Below are 22,331 nucleotides of genomic sequence, written 5' to 3' on the forward strand. Positions count from 1 at the left end.
CGGGCGGATTGTCTGCCCAACTAAGTTCGTCAGACAATCCGACAGACAGTCCGTTCAAAATTTGCATGAACGGACTTGACCACACACGATGAGCAGACAGTCCACTGAAAGCGTGTGCGATGACTTGTACAGCACGTACGACGGGACTAGAAAAACGATGTCCTATACACTGCAATGCAACCTTCGGCCGTGTAAATCCTTTCTGAGCATGCGCCATACTTAGTCCGTCCAACTTGCCTACACACGAGCGGACTGTCCGCTGAAACCAAGTTTGGACGGACAAAACCAAGTTTGGACGGACAAAACCAAGTTTGAACGGACTGTCTTAAGGCCCGTACACACGGTCGGACTTTTTGACAACAAACATGCAAATTAGCTGTTTTGGAGCAACATCCGACTGTGTGTACGCTCCATCGGACAAACTTTTTCTGTTTTCATCGGACCTTTGTTGGCTGTGCGAACGGACAAACTTTCTGGCAACAAAAGTCCGATGGAGCAAAGTCTGACCGTGTGTACGCAAAAGCATCGGACTTTTGTACAAGGTACAAACACGCATGCTCAGAACTAATGCAAAAGATCAGACTACAATACAGAAGTTCACCAAAGGTGGCGCTGGAGTCATTGAACGTCCTCTTTTGAAGCGGCGTCAGTACGTTGTGACGTCATTACGTTCGTGTTTGTTGTCAAAAAGTCCGACCGTGTGTATGCAATACAAACTTGTGGACCACGCCCTTTGTACAAAAGTCCACGGAAAAGTTTGTACAAAGTCCGACCGTGTGTATGAGGCTTTACGGAAATTCCGTAAGACTTTGTTCGTCAGATTGTCCGCTGAAAAAGTCCGCTGAAGCCCACACACGAGCGGATTGTCCGCTGAAACACGGTTCAGCGGACTAAGTTGGACAGACAATCCGCCCGTGTGTACGCGGCCTTACAAAGAAATGAAGGGTCTATAATTGTTATCATAGGTGTATTTCAAATGATAGAGATAGAATATCAACCAAAAATGCAGAACAAAACACATGATATAAATGTTATAAATTGAGTTGCAGTTCAGTGAGTAACATAATTATTTGCTCCCCAAGCAAAACATGACCAAGTACTTGACTTGGTGGAGAAACCCTTGTTGGCAATCATAGAGGTAAGACGTTTCCTATAGTTAGTGACCACGTTAGCACACATCTCAGGAGGGATTTTGGTCCACTCTTTTTTACAGATCTTCTCTAAATCTTAGTTGTCACTTGGCAACTCGAAGTTTCAGCTCCCTTTTCTATAGGATTAAGGTCTGAAGACTGGCTAGGCCATTTCATGACCTTAATGAGCTTCTTCTTGAGCCACTCCTTTGTTGCCTTGGCGGTATGTCTTTGGTCCTTGTCATGCTGAAAAATACATCCACTACCCATCTTCAGTTATCTGGTTGAGAAAAGAAGTTTCTCATCCAAGATTTTACTATACATTGCCCCATCCATTGGCCCCTCAATGTGGCAAAATTCGGTCTGTTCCTTTAGCAGAAAAACCGCCCCAAACCACATTGTTTACACCTCTGTGCTTGACTGTAGTGATGGTGTTCTGAGGTCATAGTCAGCATTTTTCTTCTTCCAAACACGCGAGTACCCATCCTCAAGAAAAGGGTAGAAACGTCATCAGAACACCAAGGATTCCTCAGAAAGATCCAAAGCTGTATTCACATGGTCACACGGTTGACATATGGCAAAGTTTTGGAGCTTCGCAGGACCCCCTTCGTCAAGCAAGTGACTTTCCTCAAGAAGGCACATGTACAGTCAGGCCAATGAACATCTAAATGATTCAGAGAAGGATTGAGAGAAAGCGATGTGGTCAGATGAGACCAAAATTGAGCTCTTTGGCAATAAACTTGACTTGTGGGTTTGGAGGAAGAAAAATTCTGATTATGACTCTAAGAACACTAAGGGCCGGTTCACACTGCGACGCGAGGCGAGGCGACACGGCTCGCCTCGCCTCGCTCCCGCAAGTCGCCCCCATTCAGTACTATGGAACCGTTCTGAGAGGAGCGACTCGAGTCGCTCCGACTCAGAAAAAAGGTTCCTGTACTACTTCGGGGCGACTTCGGGGGCGACTTGCATTGACTTCTATGCAGAAGTCCTCTGCAAGTCGCCGCTGAGCTCCCCGCAAGTCGCGGCGAGGTAAGTCGGAGACGCCTCGCCGCGGCTCGCTGTGTGAACCGGCCCTAACCCTGCAGTCAAGCACTGAGGTGGTAACTTCATGCTTTGTGGCTGTTTCTCTGATGTACAGGCCAACTTTGGATGAGGACCCATTTCCCTCTGCCAGAACACTGAAGATGGGTCGTGGATGGGTCTTCCAGCATGACATTGACCCAAAACATACCACCAAGGCAACAAAGGAGTGGCTCAAGAAGAAGCACATTAAGGTCATGGAGTGGTCTAGTTAGTGTCCAGACCTTAATCCTATAGAAAATGTATAGAGGGAGCTGAAATTTCAAGTTGTCAAGAGACAGTCAAAGAACCTTAAAGAGGAAGTAAAGGCAACTTTTTTTTTTTTTTTTAAAAGGACACCCTGTAAGGCAAAGGCATAATGAGCTAGTATGCATAGTATACTAGCTCATTATGAATAACTTACCTGAGAACGAAGCCCCCGAAGCAGTCCTCCATCTTCCTCTTCGCCGCTGCCATGGATCCCGGAGCAACTTCCGGGTCTCGCGGCTCCGGCGCTGTGATTCGCCAGAGCCGCGATGACGTCACTCCTGCGCATGCGCGCGGGACCCGACACTCGCGAGAATATCGCCGCAATCTGCGGCCTGCCCCAATGCGCCTTCGATCCACTACGCATGCGCCGTAGACAGCGGTGGCTGTCTTGGGTAAATATCTCCTAAACCGTATAGGTTTAGGAGATATTTCTTGGACCTATAGGTAAGCCTTAATCTAGGCTTACCTGTAAGTCAAAGTTGGTTGTAAGGCCGCGTACACACGGGCGGACTGTTCGCCCAACTTTGTCCGCTGAACAGTGTTTCAGCGGACAGTCCGCTCGTGTGTGGGCTTCAGCGGACAGTTTCAGCGGACAGTCTGACGAACAAAGTTTTTCGGAATTTCCGTAAGACTGTCCGCTGAAACTTGGTTTGAGCGGACAGTCCGCTCGTGTGTAGGCTTGTTCGACAAACTAAGTCTCGCGCATGCTCAGAAAGAATTTACACGGCGAAGGTTGCATTGCAGTGTATTGGACGTCGAATTTCTCGTCCCGTCGTACGTGCCGTTCACGTCATCGCGCAAGTTTTCAGCGGACTGTTCGTTCGTCGTGTGTGGTCAAGTCCGTTCATGCTAATTTTGAACGGACTGTTTGTCAAACTGTTTGACGAACCTAGTTGGGCGGACAGTCCGCCCGTGTGTACGCGGCCTAAGGGTTTACAACCACTTTAAGGATTTAGAGAAGATCTGTAAAAGTAAGTGGACCAAAATCCCTCCAGAGATGTGTGCAAACTTGGTCACCAACTACAAGAAACGTCTTACCTCTGTGCCTGCCAACAAGGTTTTCTCCACTAAGTACTAAGTCATGTTTTGCTTGGGGATCAAATACTTAGTTTACTCACTCAACGGCGACTTAATTTATAGCATTTGTTTTATGTGTTTTTTCAAGATTTTTGGTTGATATTATGTCACTATCATTTAAAATACACCTATGATAAAAATTGTTGACTCTTCATTTTTTGTAAGTGGGAAAACTTACAAAATCTGCATGGGATCAAATAATTATTTTCCCTACTGTAGGTAGGCATGGAGAAAAGAAATAGAGAAGGATGTCAGCAGTATAGTGCTGTTCACTTTTAGTATGAAAATTGAGTACTTTTTTATGCTGATCTACCAATGATACTGCAGGGATAAATGGATTGCCAGTACATGTGCTTGACTTTTCCCAGCCAAGGCCAGGACAAGGCATATGTAGAAAAGCAATTGAGGAGAAACGTCTCTTCTATCTCTTCTGCATTACCCCAGCTTATAACACAGACTCAGTCCTGCAGATTACATTGGTAGAGTGTGGCCTTTTTACAAACATTTTTACACAATTTGTGCACTTTATTAGCCCTTAACCAATGAACCCCAATTGTTTTTTATGAACTCATTCACCCTCCCTACTATTAGCATACAAACAACATCAATTTATATTTGTTCATTTTTGCATCACCGAATGAAGAAAAATAAAACGCTTTTACCAGAAACATCATTATTTTTTATGAGGGACTCATCAAAGATAACAATTTGAACTTTTAATGAGTTACAAACGACTTTAGTTCCCAGATGGAAGAACACAATGTTTTGTTACAATAATGTTAATGGAAACCTGGCTGTGTTTCAAAAACATTCTCATCCTAAAACACATTGGTTTAACCAAATTACGACTTGCTCCATACTTATGGTGCATGCCCAAAGATCTTGTCCCAGCACTGTATGCAAGAGCCCTTTTGTTCCCTTTTTCACCATAAGTGCTGGAACATTTATTTCTCAATGGAATAGCCTCAATTCTACAACTCATAACTTTTTTTTGTATCGTAAGGGAACATAGTATACATCTTTTTTTTTCTGCCACAGATCAAGCTTTAATTTGGCTGCACATTTCAATACACATTTTTATTTTTAGGCTTTTCTTGGAAAAGTGAAAAAAACTTTTTTTCCCAATGCTACTTTTACATAATTTCTTTTAATTGCAGACATTTACCCCAAACAGAACCAGAGTTAGACTTTTCTCCTCTAGGCCAACTACCTTTAGCTGACCCCCTATCCGCAACAATAGCTTTGATTGCTGCCCCCCAAAATAACCAAAAATGCACCTACTGTGTGGTATTGACATAGCCAAAAACGTGTTCACAAAAAAACTATCTCACCAAGCCGAAAACATGGTCGCCCTGTGATGTCAACAAAGGGGGAGATAAAACTTTATTCGGCCAGCAAAGACACACAAAGGGGGAGATTTACTAAAACTGTTGCACACAAAATCTGGTGCAGATGTGTATAGTAATCAATCAACTTCCTGGTTTTATTATCAAACCATAATTGAACAAGCTAAAGTGGATTGGTTACCATGCACAGCTGCACCAGGTTCTGTGTGCACCAGTTTTAGTAAATTAGCCCCAAAGAGTCAATCTCCATGATTAAGCCCGCATTGGGTGAAATGCGGTACCATGGGACAATATGCAGATGAGGAATCTTTGCATGACTGTGATGGTCAAAAAAAGTTTTGTGATGGCAGCAAAGTGTGATCCTGTTCTGACTTGGTGGGAGTACGATGGAGCAGAGCTGAGCTCCCTTCAGTGTGCACCTGGTATGCACAGCACAGAACCGGGTAGGATAAAGAGGTGCGTTGGATCGATACCTTTCTTTTGTATTCTCAGAAACACAATGTTGCTATACATACAGGGTACTGCTCTTCTGCAGAGCAGGAAGGGGAGTTGTGAGAGCAAGAAAACCTAGAAAATAACTCTGAAGAAGAGGAGACACCCTCAAAATGTGCCAGCTGCTTTTGAACTATACATCAATCCCACCATTGTTACTGGCCAGCTAATCCTGCTGGATGATGCAATTGATGGACTTTACACAATATGCTTGACTCATTACTCGTTTGTGAGTATGAATTTTTATCCTTTATACATTAAAGTTTTGTGAAGGTAATGTGCAAGGGTGGTGCGCCCTCTGTTCTTTTTTTCCTTTTTAGAGTTTCTTATGGGTTCCCCCTGACCTGTTATGAGTGACAGCACAGCTGATGTGGTGGTTTGATTAGTGAAGGCTATTTCATTCCATTCTTTCCGATCTACCGCACGGCTATCTCTCAAGCGCAGGAGTTTTTGTTTTTTCTTTATATTGATACCTAAAAATGAAGCTGGGCCACTGGTGGGCAAGGGTAGGAGCTTTGCCCCAGACTCTGTGTGGTAGATTTACTAAAACTAAACTGGAGCACTCTGGTGCAGCTGTGCATAGTAACCAATCAGCTTCTAACTTCAGCTTGTTCAATTACCTTGTGACATTAAAACCTGTAAGCTGATTGGTTTCTATGAAGAGCTGCACCAGATTCTGAGTGTTCCAGTTTTAGTAAATCTCCCCTGTAAGTCCATAAGTAAAAGTATCTATATAGGAAAGAAATAAGTATACTGCTGAGAGAAGAGAGATCAAAAAAAAAAAGACAAACCAAGACAAAAAAAAAATCGTAAAACAAATTATGACCAGCAAGAAAAATTAGGCGGAAAAAAAAAGAAGCCGATTTTACAAAAAAGAACCTGGACTGCTTTGTGTGCCACTCAAGCTCACTGAAACAGAGTATGGATCTTAATTATCCACCACTGGGAGTGCCGGAATGGGAAGGAGCTTGTTTCAGCTGCTACAATCACTGGCAATAAAGAAAAGACTCCCTGAAGCCGCACATCCATGGCCTGGTTAGAGTCTAGGCCAGTAATGGTGAACCTTGGCACCCCAGATGTTTTGGAACTGCATTTCCCATAATGCTCAACTACACTGCAGGGTGCATGAGCATCATGGGAAATGTAGTTCCAAAACATCTGGGGTGCCAAGGTTCACCATCACTGGTCTAGGCTGAGCAGGGCCGGGACAAGGGGTGGGCAGGAGGGACGGCTGCCCCTGGCGCAATGGTTTATTGCAGGGGCATGGGGCACCCTGACCCTAACCCTAAGGGAAAGGGGGGGGGGCACAGTTTGTCATCTTTGCCCTGGACACTGGATGACCTTGTCCCGGCACTGAGGCTGAGGTTGCCATTCATACACCCAGTATATGGACAACACGGATGTGCGGTTTCAGGGAGTCTTTACATAAAAGAACACCAGCTCAGATTGCTTTTGAAAAAGTGCAAGAGAAAAGACAAAATGGAAAGAATTTTTAAAAAAGCTTCAAAAACACACAAACAAAGAGTTGAGGGCTTTAATCACCACCTGGACACACTGACACTCACACATATGACATTTCAAGTTAGCTGGACAAAGAAAACTGCATAATGTATGGCCTGCCTAATTTTGGCTTTATAAGTAATTGGCAGTCACTTGACAGGATCATTTGATTTTTCCTGTTTTAGTCCCCGTACACACGGTCGGACACTCCGACGGAAAATGTCAGATCGGACCGTGTTGTCGGATAATCCGACCGTGTGTGGGCTCCATTGGATTTTTTTCCGTCGGAATGTCTGACCAACAAAATCTTTCGACAACATGATCCGATCGGACTTTGTCGTTTGTAGAGAATTCCAATCGGACAAAGTGCCACGCATGCTCAGATCAAATTCCTAGACCAAAGCTATTGGCTACTAGCTTGAACGTAGGCCCAGTCATAACAAACAAATGTCATCAGGTTCCGAATGATCGGATTTTCCGACAACTTTGTCCGACCGTGTGTATGCAACACCAGTTTCGGACAAAATCCGTCGGAAAAAATCTGACAGATTTTGTGGTCGGAATTTCCAACCGTGTGTACAAGGGCTAATACCTCTATGGGCAGTATTGTATTTTATTAAGCATAGGACATGCATTGCCTTTTTCCTCGAACCGTTCATGATTACAGAAGTTAAGGAAATACTCATTTCAATTGCATTCGTCTGTAATAATATTCAAGTCATGTTTGTTTAGTTAAGACTCATGCCGTTACTGATTTTATTTACCATATACTGGGATATCAGATGATGTGGCTGTTGCAGAATGGGCTTAAGTGATATTCTGAGAACATATTTATTTACTGATCTAAAACAATCTTGACGTGAAGAGTCATTCCCGGGGGAGAACTGTGCCTGGGAATATTCAGAGAGATGCCTGTCCTAGTCACAGGTTCAAACCCTCCCTCTGTCTTCTCCCAGCACCATTCAACCAATAGCAATGTACACTATATTAGCAAAAGTATTGGGAGGCCTGCCTTTACACGCACATGAACTTTAATGGCATCCCAATCTTAGTCCGTAGGGTTCAAAATTGAGCTGGCCCACCCTTTGCAGCTAGAAACATCCTTTACTCTTCCGAGAAGGCTGTCCGCAAGGTTTAGGTGTGTGTTTATAGGATTTTTGACCATTCTTCCAGAAGTGCATTTTTGAGGTCACGCACTTATGTTGGGCGAGAAGGCCTGGCTGGCAGTCTGCCCTCGAATTCATCCCAAAGGTGTTCTATTGGGTTGATGTCAGGACTTTGTTCCCACAAAGCTGTGAGCATGAAATGGTCCAAAATGTCTTGGTGTGCTGACGCCTTAAGAGTTCCCTTCACTGGAACTAAGGGGGCAAGTCCAACTGCTGAAAAACAACTCCACACCATAATCTCCCCTCCAACAAAGATTTAGACCATTGCACAAAGCAAGGTCCATAAAGACATGGATGAGCGAGTTTGGGGTGGAGAAACTTAACTGGCCTGCCCAAGGGTGAGACAACTAAATATTGAGCCCTACGGACTAAGACTGGGATGCCCTTAAATTAATTAAAGTTCATGTGCGTGTAGGTCTGGTAATATAGTATATAAAGCTTCTGACACTACTGTAATTAGTAATATTTGGGTTTATAGGTTTTAATTAAATTTGTTTCCATCAGTAATAACTACATTTTCTTACAGTGTTGGGAAAAAACAAGGCAGAATTTGTAGAAGTTGCCTGTAGTTATATCAACTTTTGCAACAAAACTATTCATGTTTATAAGTTGCCATATTTCCTAGAATGGGAATTCTTTTTGTGTTTATTATACATTAAGCATATACAGTATGAGGGTAATTATACAATTACTTACCACTGGAGCAGTCTTCTCCTCGCCAGCCCGGCTCACACTGGCATTGATTGGGTGCCACGCATCGGCCGTGCACACACTCTCCGCTGCAGTGCGCTGCAACACAAAAGACCATGTCAAGCCTCTGCACAAATTGAAATTTCACCCTTACCAACCCATTTCTCAGGATTAGAGTGACGGTCAGCAGATCAAGCAGGAGAAAAGGTAGGTAGTTACTATATTAAAGGTAGATCCTGCTTGAATACATTTTTTATAGGATTAAAATGGATTTTTTTATAGGGTTAAAATGTATTTCTATTTGGTTACTTTGAGTAACTATAACTCACTGCTCTTTGCACCTTTTCACGAGACCTTACATTATATGCACACAGCTGTAGTAATTTTACTGGTCACATTGGCATGATTTTTCTGGCACAAAATTTCATGTGTACATGATTAGTAAAATGCTTGCATTTAGATGTGTTTAAATACATAAAGACGAGTATGCATGGAAATGCTTAAGATTCTAAATCTGCACTACTGGTCAGTATTTTGCGCATTCATGCATAAATAGGTGCGGAAATCCCCCTTCAATTCTGAAAGCTAGACAAATTATTCTGGAATTTTGACCTGAGGAAGGTGGCCATGCTTCCGAAACGTAATGTCATGACAACTGTTTGACGTCTTCGCTTTCTTCCCCCCTGTGTGGGTTTGTGTGTCCTCAGGGAGCAGCGCCGGCTGGACTGGGCGTATGCGCATTAGGATCTGCACGTCGAGTGTGGTGGTTACATAGTTGGTGACGTTGAAAAAAGACACAAGTCCATCCAGTCCAACCTGTGTGTGCTTTTATGTTAATAGTACATTGTATACCCCTGTAAGTTGTGGTCATTGAAGTAGCCATCTAATAGTTTTTTGAAGTTATCAATGCTCCCTGCTCCCTGCTGATACCACTGTTTGTGGAAGAGAATTCCACATCCTTACCGCTCTGACAGTAAAGAACCCTCTACACAGATTAAGGTTAAACCGCTTCGCTTCTAATTTTAGTGAATGGCGGTGTGTCTTTTTAAATTCCCTTTCACTGAAAAGATTTTCCCTATGCTAGGGTCACCAGTAGCAATTTGTACATCGCTATCATATCCCCTCTCAAGCACCTCCTCTCCAGAGAGAATACGTTCAATGTTCGTAGTCTTTCCCCATAGCTGAGATCCTCCAGTCCCTTTATTAGCTTTGTTTCCATTCTCTGGAGTCTCTCCAGTTCCAGCACATCCCTACTGAGGACTGGTGCCCAGAACTGGACAGCATACTCCAGGTGTGGCCAGACCAGAGTCTTGTATAGTGGGAGAATTATCGTTTTATCTCTGGAGTGAATCCCCTTTTTAATGCATGTCAATATTCTGTTGGCTTTGCTTGCAGCAGCTTGGCATTGCATGCCATTGCTGAGCTCTACTAAGACCCCCCGGTCCTTTTCCATCCTAGATTCCCCCAGAGACTCTCCCTTAGCGAGTAAATTGCATTCACATTTTTTGCACCTAAATGTATTACATTTTTCAACATTAAACCTCATTTGTCCACCCCATTAAAGGTTTCCACATCCTGTGTAGATGTTATTGCTCTGCTCAACTTTGTATCGTCCACAAATTCTGAGATTGAGCTGTTTATCCCATTCTCCAGATCGTTTATGAATAAATTAAACAGGATTGGTCCCAGGACAGAACCCTCTGGGACCCCACTTTCCACACCAGACCATTCTAAGTACTCCCCATTGATCACTACCCTTTGGACTCGCCCCTGTAGCCAGTTTTCAATCCAGGTACTCACCCTATAGTCCATGCCTACAGACCTTAGTTTCTACAGTAAACATTTGTGGGGAACTGTAGATTGCAAAATCTAGATACACCACATCCACAGCCCTTCCTTTATCTAGATGGCAGCTCACGTCTTCATAGAAGGTTAATAGATTGGTCAAGCAAGAACAATTTTTCATGATTCCATGCTGATTACTGCAAATGGTACTCTTTTTCATGACTAAAATCGTGTATATAATCCCTTATCATCACCTCCAATAGCTTGCAGACTATTGATGTTAGGCTAACTGCCTGTAGTTCCCACGGATATATATCGGGGCTTTTTTAAATATTGATGCTACGTTGGCTTTTCTCCAATCAGCTGGTACAATTCCAGCCAGTAAACTGTCCAAAAAAAATTAGGAACAATGGTCTGGCTATCACTTGACTGAGTTCTTTAAGGACCCTCGGGTGTAAGCCATCTGGTCCCGGTGACTTTTTTGTTAAATTTTTCAAGTCTATTTCTAATTTTGTCCTCTGTTAGCCATGAGGGTGCTTCCTGTGCCATGCTATGAAAATTAACATTACCGTCCTGGTTACTGTATCCCCCATTTCCCTTGTGAAGACTGAGGAGAAGAATATATTCAAAACCTTCGCCATCTCTCCATCTTTTGTAACCAGATTCCCTTCATCATCCTTTATAGGGCCAATATGTACTGGCATCCCTTTCTTACTATTTATATACTTAATAATTTAATAATTTATTGGGATTATTTTACTCTCCTCCTCTATGTGCCTTTTGTGTTCTATCTTTGACACCCTGATTGCACCACTGTTAACCACTTTCCGCCCACGCTATAGCCTTAATTGCCGGAGGGGCGTCAATAGACATCCTCCCGTGCATGAGCTGCCTGCGTTCCCTGTGATCACTGGCCCCTTACTACGTGATCAGCTGTCAGCCAATGACAGCTGATCACCTGATATAAACAAAAGATCGATAATCTGCTTTTTTTCTGCTCTCGCTGACATCGTGAAAAGAAAAAGAAAAGCTGATCACTGGCTTCTGTCAAAGAAACAGCAGTCTCGAACAGTGAGAGCCACTGCTGCCTCATATGTGCCTACCAGTGCGGCCTACCAGTGCCACCTGCCAGTGCATATTAGTGCTGCCAATCAGTGCCCACCAATGCCACCCATCAATGTCCATCTGTGCTGCCAAACAGTGGCCGTCAGTGCCTCATCATCAGCACCACCCATCAGTGCTGCCTATCAGCCCAACAGTGCCACCCATTCATGCCCATCAGTGCTATCTATTAGTTCTGCCTATCAGTGCCACCTATCAGTACCCCTGAGTGCCACCTATCATTGCCCTCCAGTGCCGACTATCAGTGCCACCTCCCAGCGCCCACCTATCAGTGCCCATCAGTGCCACCTATCAATGCCTACCACTACTGCCTCATGTGTGCCCACCAGTATCACCTATTAGTGTCCAACAGTGCCGCCTTATCAGCACCACCATCTTTAAAAATACTGTGTATGTGGGCAGACCTCGGTGGGGTCACAAAGCCCTGTGCCAAATCTGTAAATGCGTGGAATCTGGCAGCGCGTATTCACTGTAATAAGTTACACGGAGTGCCAGCCAAGTCATTCTTGCCTAGGCAAGAACCATAAGCACTTCCTTTTTTAAAATTAATTGTTAGAGAAGGAAGGGGATGACTTTGGGTGCAAATAATTTGTTTTCCTGGGCAAATATCTGCTTTAATTAAAATAATTTGCCACAATGACTATTTATTTCTGTAGTATTCTGAGTCATATGACTATCAACAGCCCCCAAAGTGAATAAACATTGTCAGCAGAGAAAGATAACTTTAGCCCCGCATTCTTGTGGTTCATTGTATGGAGTGGAGTTTGAAACAGTTCCAGTTTTAAATTGTGTTTGAATCTTGCTTAAGGGCATCAACTCTGCCCATTATTCCCCCAGAATATTTGTGTAGGATTCCTTTCTACAGCAAGCAATGCACATGTGAGTCCTGGGCATGACCTATTTCAGATTGGAAAACCTTCAAGCTGTAAATTTGAGGTTAGACAGTTTTATGAGCTGCCCTCCAAACAATTACCCTCTACAGCCATATATGGAATGCCCAGTAAAACTATACATTAATGGTAATAACTCAAACCGTACAGGCCACCCAGCTACATATGCAATGGATTACGTTAAATTAATTTGTCAGTGAAAGGGCATGCTAAAGGTTTACGGTCTCTAAACTGAAAACAGGTTATGATAAAATACCTTACCATCGTTATGTGTTCTAATAATGATTAGCTAAGGGAAAATAAAACTCGCTTTTGAATATAAGGTCTATGGTTTCCCATGGCAAACTTTGCTATGAGCATTGCATTCCTAATTATTGCACATACAGTAATTACTGCTTCCAGAAGTTCATTTTAAAAAGAAAGTTTAGATATGACAATTTTTACATAGCTAAATTGGTCCAACTTGGACCAACGTACAGTGGGGAAAATAATTATTTGATCCCCTGCAGGATTTGAACGTTTGCTCACTTATAAAGAAATGAAGGGTCTATTATTTTTATTATAGGTGTATTTTAAATGATAGAGATGGAATATCAACCAAAAATACAGAAAAAATACATAAAACAAATGTTATAAATTGAATTGCAGTAAGTAAAATAAGTACCGTATATACTCGAGTATAAGCCGAGATTTTCAGCCTCTTTTTTGAGGCTGAAAGTGCCCCCCTCGGCTTATACTCGAGTCATCGCTGTCTGCCCGCTCGATCAGCGTGTCGAGCAGACAGACAGCGGCCATTCTATGATTCAAAAGCCGCGCCTCCGGCTCCGCCTTCGCCTGTGATAGGCGGAACACTGAATTTCCCAGCAGCCTGTGTTCCGCCTATCACGGGCATCGTCTCATCCTCGTACTACGGACGAGGATGAGACGATGCCCGTGATAGGCGGAACACAGGCTGCTGGGAAATTGAGTGTTCCGCCTATCACGGACATCCGATAGGCGGAACAGCAGTCAGTGGGAAATTGAGTGTTCCGCCTATCACCGACGGAGGCGCGGCTTTTGAATCCTAGAATGGCCGCCGACGAAGAGCTGAAGGACGGAGGCTCGGCTCGGGACGGGACGGGCCGGGCCGGGACGGGCCGGGACGGGCCGGGACGGGACGCAGGCTGGACTGGACGCAGGCTGGATGGGACGCAGGCTGGACGGGACGCAGGCTGGACGGACACAGGTAGGCTGCACGGACACACACACACACACACACACACACACACACACACACACACACACACACACACACACACACGGATGCATGGACACACACACACACACACACGGATGCATGGACACACACACACACACACACACGGATGCATGGACACACACACAGGGATGGATGGACCCACAGGGATGGACGGACACACAGGGATGGACAGGCATGTCTCACCCTCGGCTTATACACGAGTCAATAATTTTTTCCAGTTTTTTGGGGGTAAATTGGGGGCCTCGGCTTATATTCGGGTCGGCCTATACTCGAGTATATACGGTACTTGATCCCCAAGCAAAACATGACTTAGTACTTGGTAGAGAAACCCTTGTTGGCAAGCACAGAGGTAAGACATTTCTTGTAGTTGGTGACCAAGTTTGCACAGGAGGGATTTTGGTCCACTCTTTTTTACAGATTTTCTGTAAATCCTTAAGGTTTCTTGGCTGTTGCTTAACAACTCAAAATTTTAGCTCCCTCCATAAATTTTCTATAGGATTAAGGTCTGGAGACTGGCTAGGCTACTCCATGTCCTTCTTCTTGAGCCTCTTCTTTGCAGTATGTTTTGGGTCATTGTCATGTTGAAAGACCCATCCATGACCTATCTTCGGTGTTATGGCTGAGGGAAGAAGGTACTCATCCAAAATTTTACAATACTTGGCCCTGTCCATTGGCCCCTCAATGCCACAAGTCGTGCTTGATTGTATCAATGGTGCTCTTAGGGTCATAGTCAGCATTTTTCTTCCTCCAAAACACGGCTAATCCCCCTCCTCAAGGAGGCACATGTACAGTCATGCCAATGAACATCTAAATGATGCAGAGAAGGATTGGGAAAAAGTGCTGTGGTCAGATGAGACCAAAATAGAGCTCTTTAGGAAGTAACTTGACTCGCCGTGTTTGGAAGATGAAAAATTTTGACAGGCTGTGCAAGGAGTCCTGTATCTCTGGAACCATAGGTCATAGGAGCCCCATATTTTTAACTCTGGTGTGGAAGGACTTAGGCTACATACCCCATGTGGCCGATCTATGACTCTCAAAGCAAAAACATTTTTTTAAATGTTCATGGCGGGTGAGGCCCCACGTCCCTGTTCCATACCAGTGTTTGAGGGCCTGGGAAGTGGCCCAGCTAAAGTCAAAAGCCTAGCAACCTACAGAAGAAAGGTTTGTGCGAAGGATTGCGAGAGTCGCCAAGGAGGAGGACGTACCGGCAAAGTTAAAGTTTGGCTTCAAGCATAAAAAGATTGCAAGTGACCGACTTCGCAGTTCCAAGAGAAGACGAGATGAGGCCTGAGTTAATGGCTTTGGAGGCCAAAGTGGAAAAGCAGAGTCTGCTGGTGGCCGCATTGAAAGAAACCGGCGGGGCCTTCAAGGAAAAGTATGGCACGATGATCGCTTCCATGCAATGCGCAGAGGGGAAATAGAGGCCAGTGGAGTACAGGCATGACCAGATTGCAAGAAGCCGAGGTCAGTACAATGCAAAAAAGTTTCTGTGGGCTTGGACTATGTTTTTGCCAAGCACGCTGGAAAATGTTCGCATCCTGTGCCAAGTATCAGTATGCTTGCAGGAAGTGCAGAAAGATCTGGCAGACAGGCTGCGGGTGATCAGCAGTCAGATGTTTTGACTGGCAGAATGCCATCAGGCCAAGGAATTTATGTGCCCTTGTCACCGTAGCAGCAGCCTATGGAGCAAGATGACCCACCCAAGCCTGGCGGGGCAGCAGGTACATTTATTAAAGAAAAGCAATAACCTTTGCATGGTCGCAAGTTTGCTGTGTCGGGATTGTCTGAGGATGAAGAGGAGGGTAATGATGTCCCCCCAAAGCCTTTAAAACAATGGGTGACAGAAAAAGCTGTATTTGTTTATGATTTGTCTATGCAACATAATGGAGGTGTAGTTCCTATGGATGGTGCAGCGGAGGGCAGCGGAGAGCAAGCTCATCTCCTGGCTGAGACTCCCACCTGTGTACAGAAAGCCAGTGAAGGGTGTGCAGACTTTGCTGTGAAGAGTGTTGATAAGGACATCTCCATTGTTGGTAACCCTTTACCCCAAGGGTAATGAAAATGATACATCTGTGTCAGAAGCCACTGCTCCATCTGTTTCTGACAATCATGTTGTTTCTACCTTATCTAAAGAGGGGTCTTTAACTAAAAAGTGATGTGCGGGATGTTGCAAGGAGTGCTTTTCCTGTGCTGCAGCGGTGGCTGCACCTGTCCCAAGGGTGAGTAGGGCCAGTTATTCTGCGGTCACAGAGTGATGTCAGTGAAGGTCATGCCAAACTGACACCATCTGGTAGCTCCTTTAAAAGCCCCAATGTGTTCCAATTGAGGTGGACTTGAGAAGCCCCCCCCCCCCCCCAAATAGGAGAGATGTGGTTGACGTGTTCTGGGGATGGGTTTCAAAGCAGAAGAGATTTTTGCCATTATCAGCTCAGTAGCTCAGTTTGTCAAGGCGAAAGGATTAGATGTCTTTTGGGAGAGGTATGAGCAGAGGTGGAAGGATTCTCCAAGATGGGCAGGTTTGTCACCCAAAGTAGTCTCCCGCCAGCCGTTGTCACCATTTTAGTATTCTTTCTCATCAGCAGCACTGTTCGGTCCAGGGCAGGAGCACTTTTTCAGTGGTGTTAGCTGACCAGGAGGCTCTGGAACGTTGCAGGGCTGAAGAATGGGGAAAGTATTTGCTGGCATTGGATCAGGTGAAGACTTTTGACCGTGTCAGTCATGAGTAACTCTGGCTTCTCCTTGACAAGTATGGCCTGGAGGGTGGGTTTATTGGATGGCTTAAGACTTTGTACAGAGAAGCAGAGAGCTTTATGCTTGTTAACGGCTGGTTAGACAGCCCTTCAGGGTTGGTTCGGGGGTGTGCCAGGAGGTGTCAGCTGAGCCCTCTGCTATACGTGTTCGCAAACGACCCCTTCATCAGAAGGCTAGAGAGTGGACCGCTGTGCAGGGTGCCGGTGGGCATTACTGGTGAACCGTCCTTCAGAGTTGTAGCCTAGGCTGATGACATTTCTGTCTTTATCTCTGGGACAAAGAAGGCACAGGAGGTGGTCTCAGTGATAGAGCAGTATTGCAAGGCATCAGGATCCAAGGTCAATCATGATAAAAGTGATTTTTTTTTCGATGAGTAAAAGTATTAGGCTTCTAGTTTGGCCCTGATGATTACAGTAAGTCAAATTGGGAAGCCAGGCTGAATGATGCTGATGTCAAGGTGAAATGCTCGAAGGGGGAAAAGGGTGGACTTGATTAAGACCTACCTGAATCCTACCTTTCTGTATGTCAGCTTTGTTTGCATCTTGCCAGAGTCCTTTTATACCAGGATTTATAGTTGTTTCTTCCAATTATCATGGTGGAACAGGCTGAATCTTGTGAAGCGCAATGTGACTTACCTATCTAGGCTGAAGGGTGGCCTAGAGATGGTCAACCCGGTTGTGTTCTTCTCTCTGATGTTTTTGAAACATAATTTTGGTAACATGCTAGCAGAGAGACTGCCTGGATGGGTAGATATTTTCCAGATCTGGTTTAAGCCTTTTCTGGGCTGTTGGGAGAGTGGCGGGCCAGTGAAAAGCCTAAGAGTCAAACATGGTAAGCTCCCAGGTTATGTTGCCCCATGTCTACAAAATCTTAGACGGTAGCATGGGACAGCAGAGGATATCAGATCCCTCCCTAGGAGACACCTGGGTGAGAAGATCATGGGTACTGTCTTTCATGTGCCACTGGCCTTAAGGGATTGCCCAGGTCATATTATGAGGGAGGGTTTACGTTTGATACATTCTGAGTGGATTCAATGGAAATTTAGGAACCAGGCCTGGTTCGCTTTCCACGGTAGGCTCTATGTGAGGGGGAAAGGGAAGTGCTGCACTTTGGAAAACCGTGGTTTACCGAGAGCGGAGTGTTAGGGTGAAGTGGAAACCATGGGCCACTTTTAAATATTCCTTTCTTGCCTAGCATGTCTTATGCTAAGTGGGTGTATGGAGCATTGCAGAATCACAAGGAATTTGATTTGGACACTCTTTTTCTAGTCAGCTTAGTAGTCCAATATTACACCTGGAATGCATGGTGTCAGGTATCCCTTCGGCAGAAAGTCCTTCCTGTTCCAATGGTGGTGTGTGAGATTCTTGGTGAGGTAGGGAAAATTCAGGGTCTTGAGAAAGACAGCACAGGGTCTGGATAAAAGTGTGGAGGAATATCAGGTCTGTAGATAATGTTTGTTGATCTCTGGGTGTTGGGTTCTTACATACACTTGATAATCTATTTTTCTTGGTCTGAATGCTAATAAAGTTTGAATAATGATGTGTAGAATTTTGAAGATGTCTGTGCTATTTAGTGATAAACTGTATATAGTACAAAATAATATAGTGATATAGCCCTTGGTTAAAAAAAAAAAAAAAAACCTTTTGCTCATATATTATAGGTTGAAATAAGCCTTTATTATTATGTTTAGTCATGTATACAATATGTAATGTATACCTATTAAAAAAAAAGGGAAAAAAAATGTTAAATAATTATTTTTTGTATAAAAAAGTTGAGATATGTTTCTTGTTTGCAAGATTTTCAGAACTTAGATTAGGATTCCATTAAAGTTCATGTGTGTGTAAAGGTAGGCTTTCCAATTTTTTTGGTGATATAGTGTATAACAATTTATACAGCCGCTATCTGTTTTTAATAATTATTTTATTGTTGCTGAAATAAAGTTTGTATATTTTTTTACAATTTATTTTTCCATACATTTGTCGTGTGGTTCTAAGGCCGATAAAGTCCCTTGGGGGTTTACACATTCATTCAATTCATTTTATTGCACAGTGTATGGGCGGGTGGGCAGGAGGCCCGATGAAGAATTGGCTTTTCTTTTTCTTTTTTATTAGAATTGGCATTTCTTTTTCTTTTTTATTGGATTGAGGAGGTTGAGCAGATATTTATTAGATTACTTGTGTATCCACAAAGTAATACCAATGGGACCAAATACATGGTTGCTTAAACTGCATGAAAATATCTTTTGTAAACAGATGCATGATGATATCTTTAAGAGGTTTGTTCCACTTCCATAAAAGAAAACTGGCGCAACATGTAAGGGTGCAAGTTGTTTTATGCAAGTGCAAGCAGTCATTGTAGTTTATGCCAATTATCTTACTGGGAATTTCAAACATAAAACAACTTGAGTAATATAATATTAGATTTGGGTTATTTATTTATATATTTTGGTCCATAATTGTATTATTATACAATTGTGCACTTTTTTTTTATTTGCATGTAAATGCCAATACCTGTATTTGAGAGTAACGCAAATTAATATATAATATATATTTTTTTAATCTATCTTCTCTAGTAATGGGTAATTTTTCTTTCATTCCTGCTTTGGCACTTATTGCCTTAGAATTATGATACAATGCTGTTTTTGTGTTGTGCTATGTCTGTCATCTGCATGACCTTCAGACCTGTGTCTCCCAGTCTTCAGTTTAGACCGTACGGGTTACTATGCGCTCATGACTTTTTTCTTAAGATTCTATGCTTTCTGCAGTAGTACAGTCAGACTATAACAATCCTGTGTTACTGCCACTGTATAATATTGCTCATATTCACAAAAGGACCAAGTGTCTTCCATTTTGTTTCATCCATGTGGTGTGGGGGATATTTAGAGAACCTAAATTAAGTGCTTCATGAAAATGACATGCAGGGTGTGTTCAGTCTGTATAAAAAGTGTGTGAATTGCATAAGCCACTTTAGTTTTGAACAAGCATTTCATTGTTATATTCGGAATTCTTGCTCCTTCCCCCCCAGGGTTCATTTACAGCAGCCATTTTTGAGACTTCTGCTTCCAGTGACCTTGGTTGGGCAGCAGGGACCTTTTGTCTGTGCTGTGTCATCCACTGCCTATATAAACCAATCGGAATCCCAGTTGGGAGGACTGGATTCAATCAGAAAGCTAAAGGCAAGCAGGGAAGCCCAGAGCTGCTTTAAGTGGTGCCAAGAACAACATGGAGGAAGCTTGCTTATCTCCATGGAAACGCCTGTTGCATGGGCAGGACGCCTGAACAAATGACGCTGACTTTGAAAATTCACCACCGGGGAGTCAGAAATAATAGACAGAGCGCAGCAATAGTGAGAGACCAGGATGTTGTCCCTGGGATGAACATATGATTTCACTTGTCTGGTAAAAACATGTTAGCTCTCAGCAGCTCTACTGATTAAACGTCATTGGCCCTCTCACACTAAGAAGAGATGGTAATAAGAGTAGCGATGAGAGACCGAAATCTCACCTTTCCTGTATTGTAGATGTACAACCAATGACCCTTTCAGTATGATTTAGGACCATAAATGATCCCTCAATGCAGTATATGAGCTTTACTGAAATAGAGACCCTCATTGCATTGCAACATTGTAAAGACTGTATGAATACGCCCAAGCATAGCTATACTATATATCGAAAAGGTTGAGGACATCTGACCAGGTCTATATGGTTGGACACCCCTCCCAATGATGAGTTCAGGGGTTTCCAGTGAAGAGTACTGTAAATGCTTTAGCATACAAAAACATTAGACATTTGTGTGCTTCCAACATTGTGACTAAAGATGAGCTTGGGCTCGCTCCAAACCCAGATGGAAGCTGTCAGTACCGCCCCAATCAGCTGCGGCAATGGCTTTCCCCATCTCGCAGTTGCCTGTACACAAAGGGGAGAGGATGCTCATGGCATATTTGATCTACTATGGTCACATGACCATATTAGGTCAATAGCATAGGCCTAATAAGGCCAAATTAGGTCAGCTGATTAAGCCAGTATTGACAGCTTTTGGGTTCAGACCAAATCCAAGCTCATCTCTCTACTTGTGACAACAGTTTGGGGAAGGCCCTTTACTGTTCCAGAATAACTGTGCCACTGTGCTCAATGCCAGATCCATAAATACATGGTTTGATGAGTGTTGTGTGCACAGAGCCCTGACCTCAACCCTACAGAAGACCTTTGGGATGAATTGGAATTCTGAGTGCAGGCCTAGTTTGATGAGCTAGGTATTGAGAAACTCAAATGGCCTGCAGAGCACTGACCTCAACCCTTCCAAACACCTCTGAGATAAATTGGAATGCTGATTGCAAGCCCTGTCTTCTCTTTCAACATCAGTACCTGATCTCACAAATACTTTTTTGGCTGAATGGGCACACATTCCCACTGACACACTCTAAAATCTGGCAAGAGTTCCCAAAAACATGGGGGCTGTTAAAGCTGCAAAAGGAGCCAATTCAGCATTAATGCCTATGGTATCCGCATGTTGTGTTCAACAAGCTCAAATAAGTGTTAAGTGCCTGCTAACTTTTTAACATATTGATGGTGATGTTCATCTGTCATTTTCGAAGAAGACCTTGACATCTAACAGGTTGTTGGCTGTCCACGGTGTGTCCACACACACGGTCGGATTTTCCTGCCGACAGCCTGTCATCGAACATTTCCGTTCAGAAAATCTGTTCGTGTCTACGAGGCTTTAGGGCCTGCTAACTTTTGAACATATAGAAATCAATTAACTAAAAGAGTAGAGCAGGTTTCCTTTGCAAGAGGATATTTAATTTTTACAGGTATTTATATAATGCCAATGATTTTTGCAGCACTTTACACATTTTCTACATTAACATCAGTCTCTGCCCTAAAGGACCTTACAATCTAAGGTCGCTACATCGCATAAATACAAATACTAGGGTGAATATAGACAAGAGTCAATTGATCTACCAACAAGTCTTTAGGAACACGGGAGAAAACAAGAACTCGTGCAAGCACAGGGGGAACAATGCAAACTCTATGCAGGTAGTGCCATGGCTGGGATTCAAACCAATGAACCTAGTACTTCAAGTCAGGAGTGCTATCAGCTAAGATACTGTGCCGCCCACAGCGCATTTCCTTAGTTTAGTGAATGTAGTTAAAAAAATTACTTTGCAAAGAATACTTTATAACAAGAAAGTAAACAAAATTCTTGCTTGCACATTGACTAGGTGAAGTCAGGAGAGCAACAGAAAATTCACTTTAAGCAAACAGCATATCAATCCCACAGTCTATGAATGATACAGGTGATGCCATCATTTCCATACATTTTTAATAAGAAGGAACTCCTGGGACCAGGGCTGTCTTTAAGGCAGGGCAAAAGGGGCAGCTGCCCTGGGCCCTGTCATTGTTGTGGGGCCCAATGCCATACTTGCCAACTATCCCAGTTTACATTCCCTTGTCCCTTGAAGTTTTAGTCCTGTGCTGCTACTAATGCTGCCCAGCTCTGCCCTATTGTTGTGTACAGATGACTCATCTGCAGACCTGTGTTTACATGTAAATACTGGCATTCATATGTAAATAGCAGTCATATGCATATGTAAATAGCTGAGGCCAATGGCATTGATATGTAAATAAAGGCAGCATTAATAGGTATATCATGCCCCTCTGCAGTGAGGAGAAGATGTGCTGTAACCTATCGCAACTAGTGAGCAATATTACTGTACAGTAATCTCTAGCAGCCAATCAACAAGCAGAAATGTGCTGTAACCTCTAGCAACTAATCAGTGAGCCTCAAGGAGTGCTG

General features: G+C 43.6%; 1 protein-coding gene across 2 annotated transcripts in view; it reads right to left on the bottom strand.

Annotated features, from left to right (window-relative positions):
* Positions 1-22,331, bottom strand: part of LOC143942888 (uncharacterized) — a 199,022-nt gene that overhangs the window by 69,886 nt on the left and 106,805 nt on the right. For both annotated transcript variants that reach the window (XM_077464294.1, XM_077464293.1), the window contains exon 5: positions 8,737-8,829. In XM_077464294.1, coding sequence (XP_077320420.1) covers positions 8,737-8,829 — 93 coding nt within the window. The remainder of the gene's footprint in view (positions 1-8,736; positions 8,830-22,331) is intronic.

The sequence above is a fragment of the Lithobates pipiens genome, unplaced genomic scaffold (assembly GCF_037356315.1).
Source record: "Lithobates pipiens isolate NorthernLeopardFrog02 unplaced genomic scaffold, aLitPip1_a1.2 Scaffold_30, whole genome shotgun sequence".
NCBI classification, from domain to species: Eukaryota; Metazoa; Chordata; class Amphibia; order Anura; family Ranidae; genus Lithobates; species Lithobates pipiens.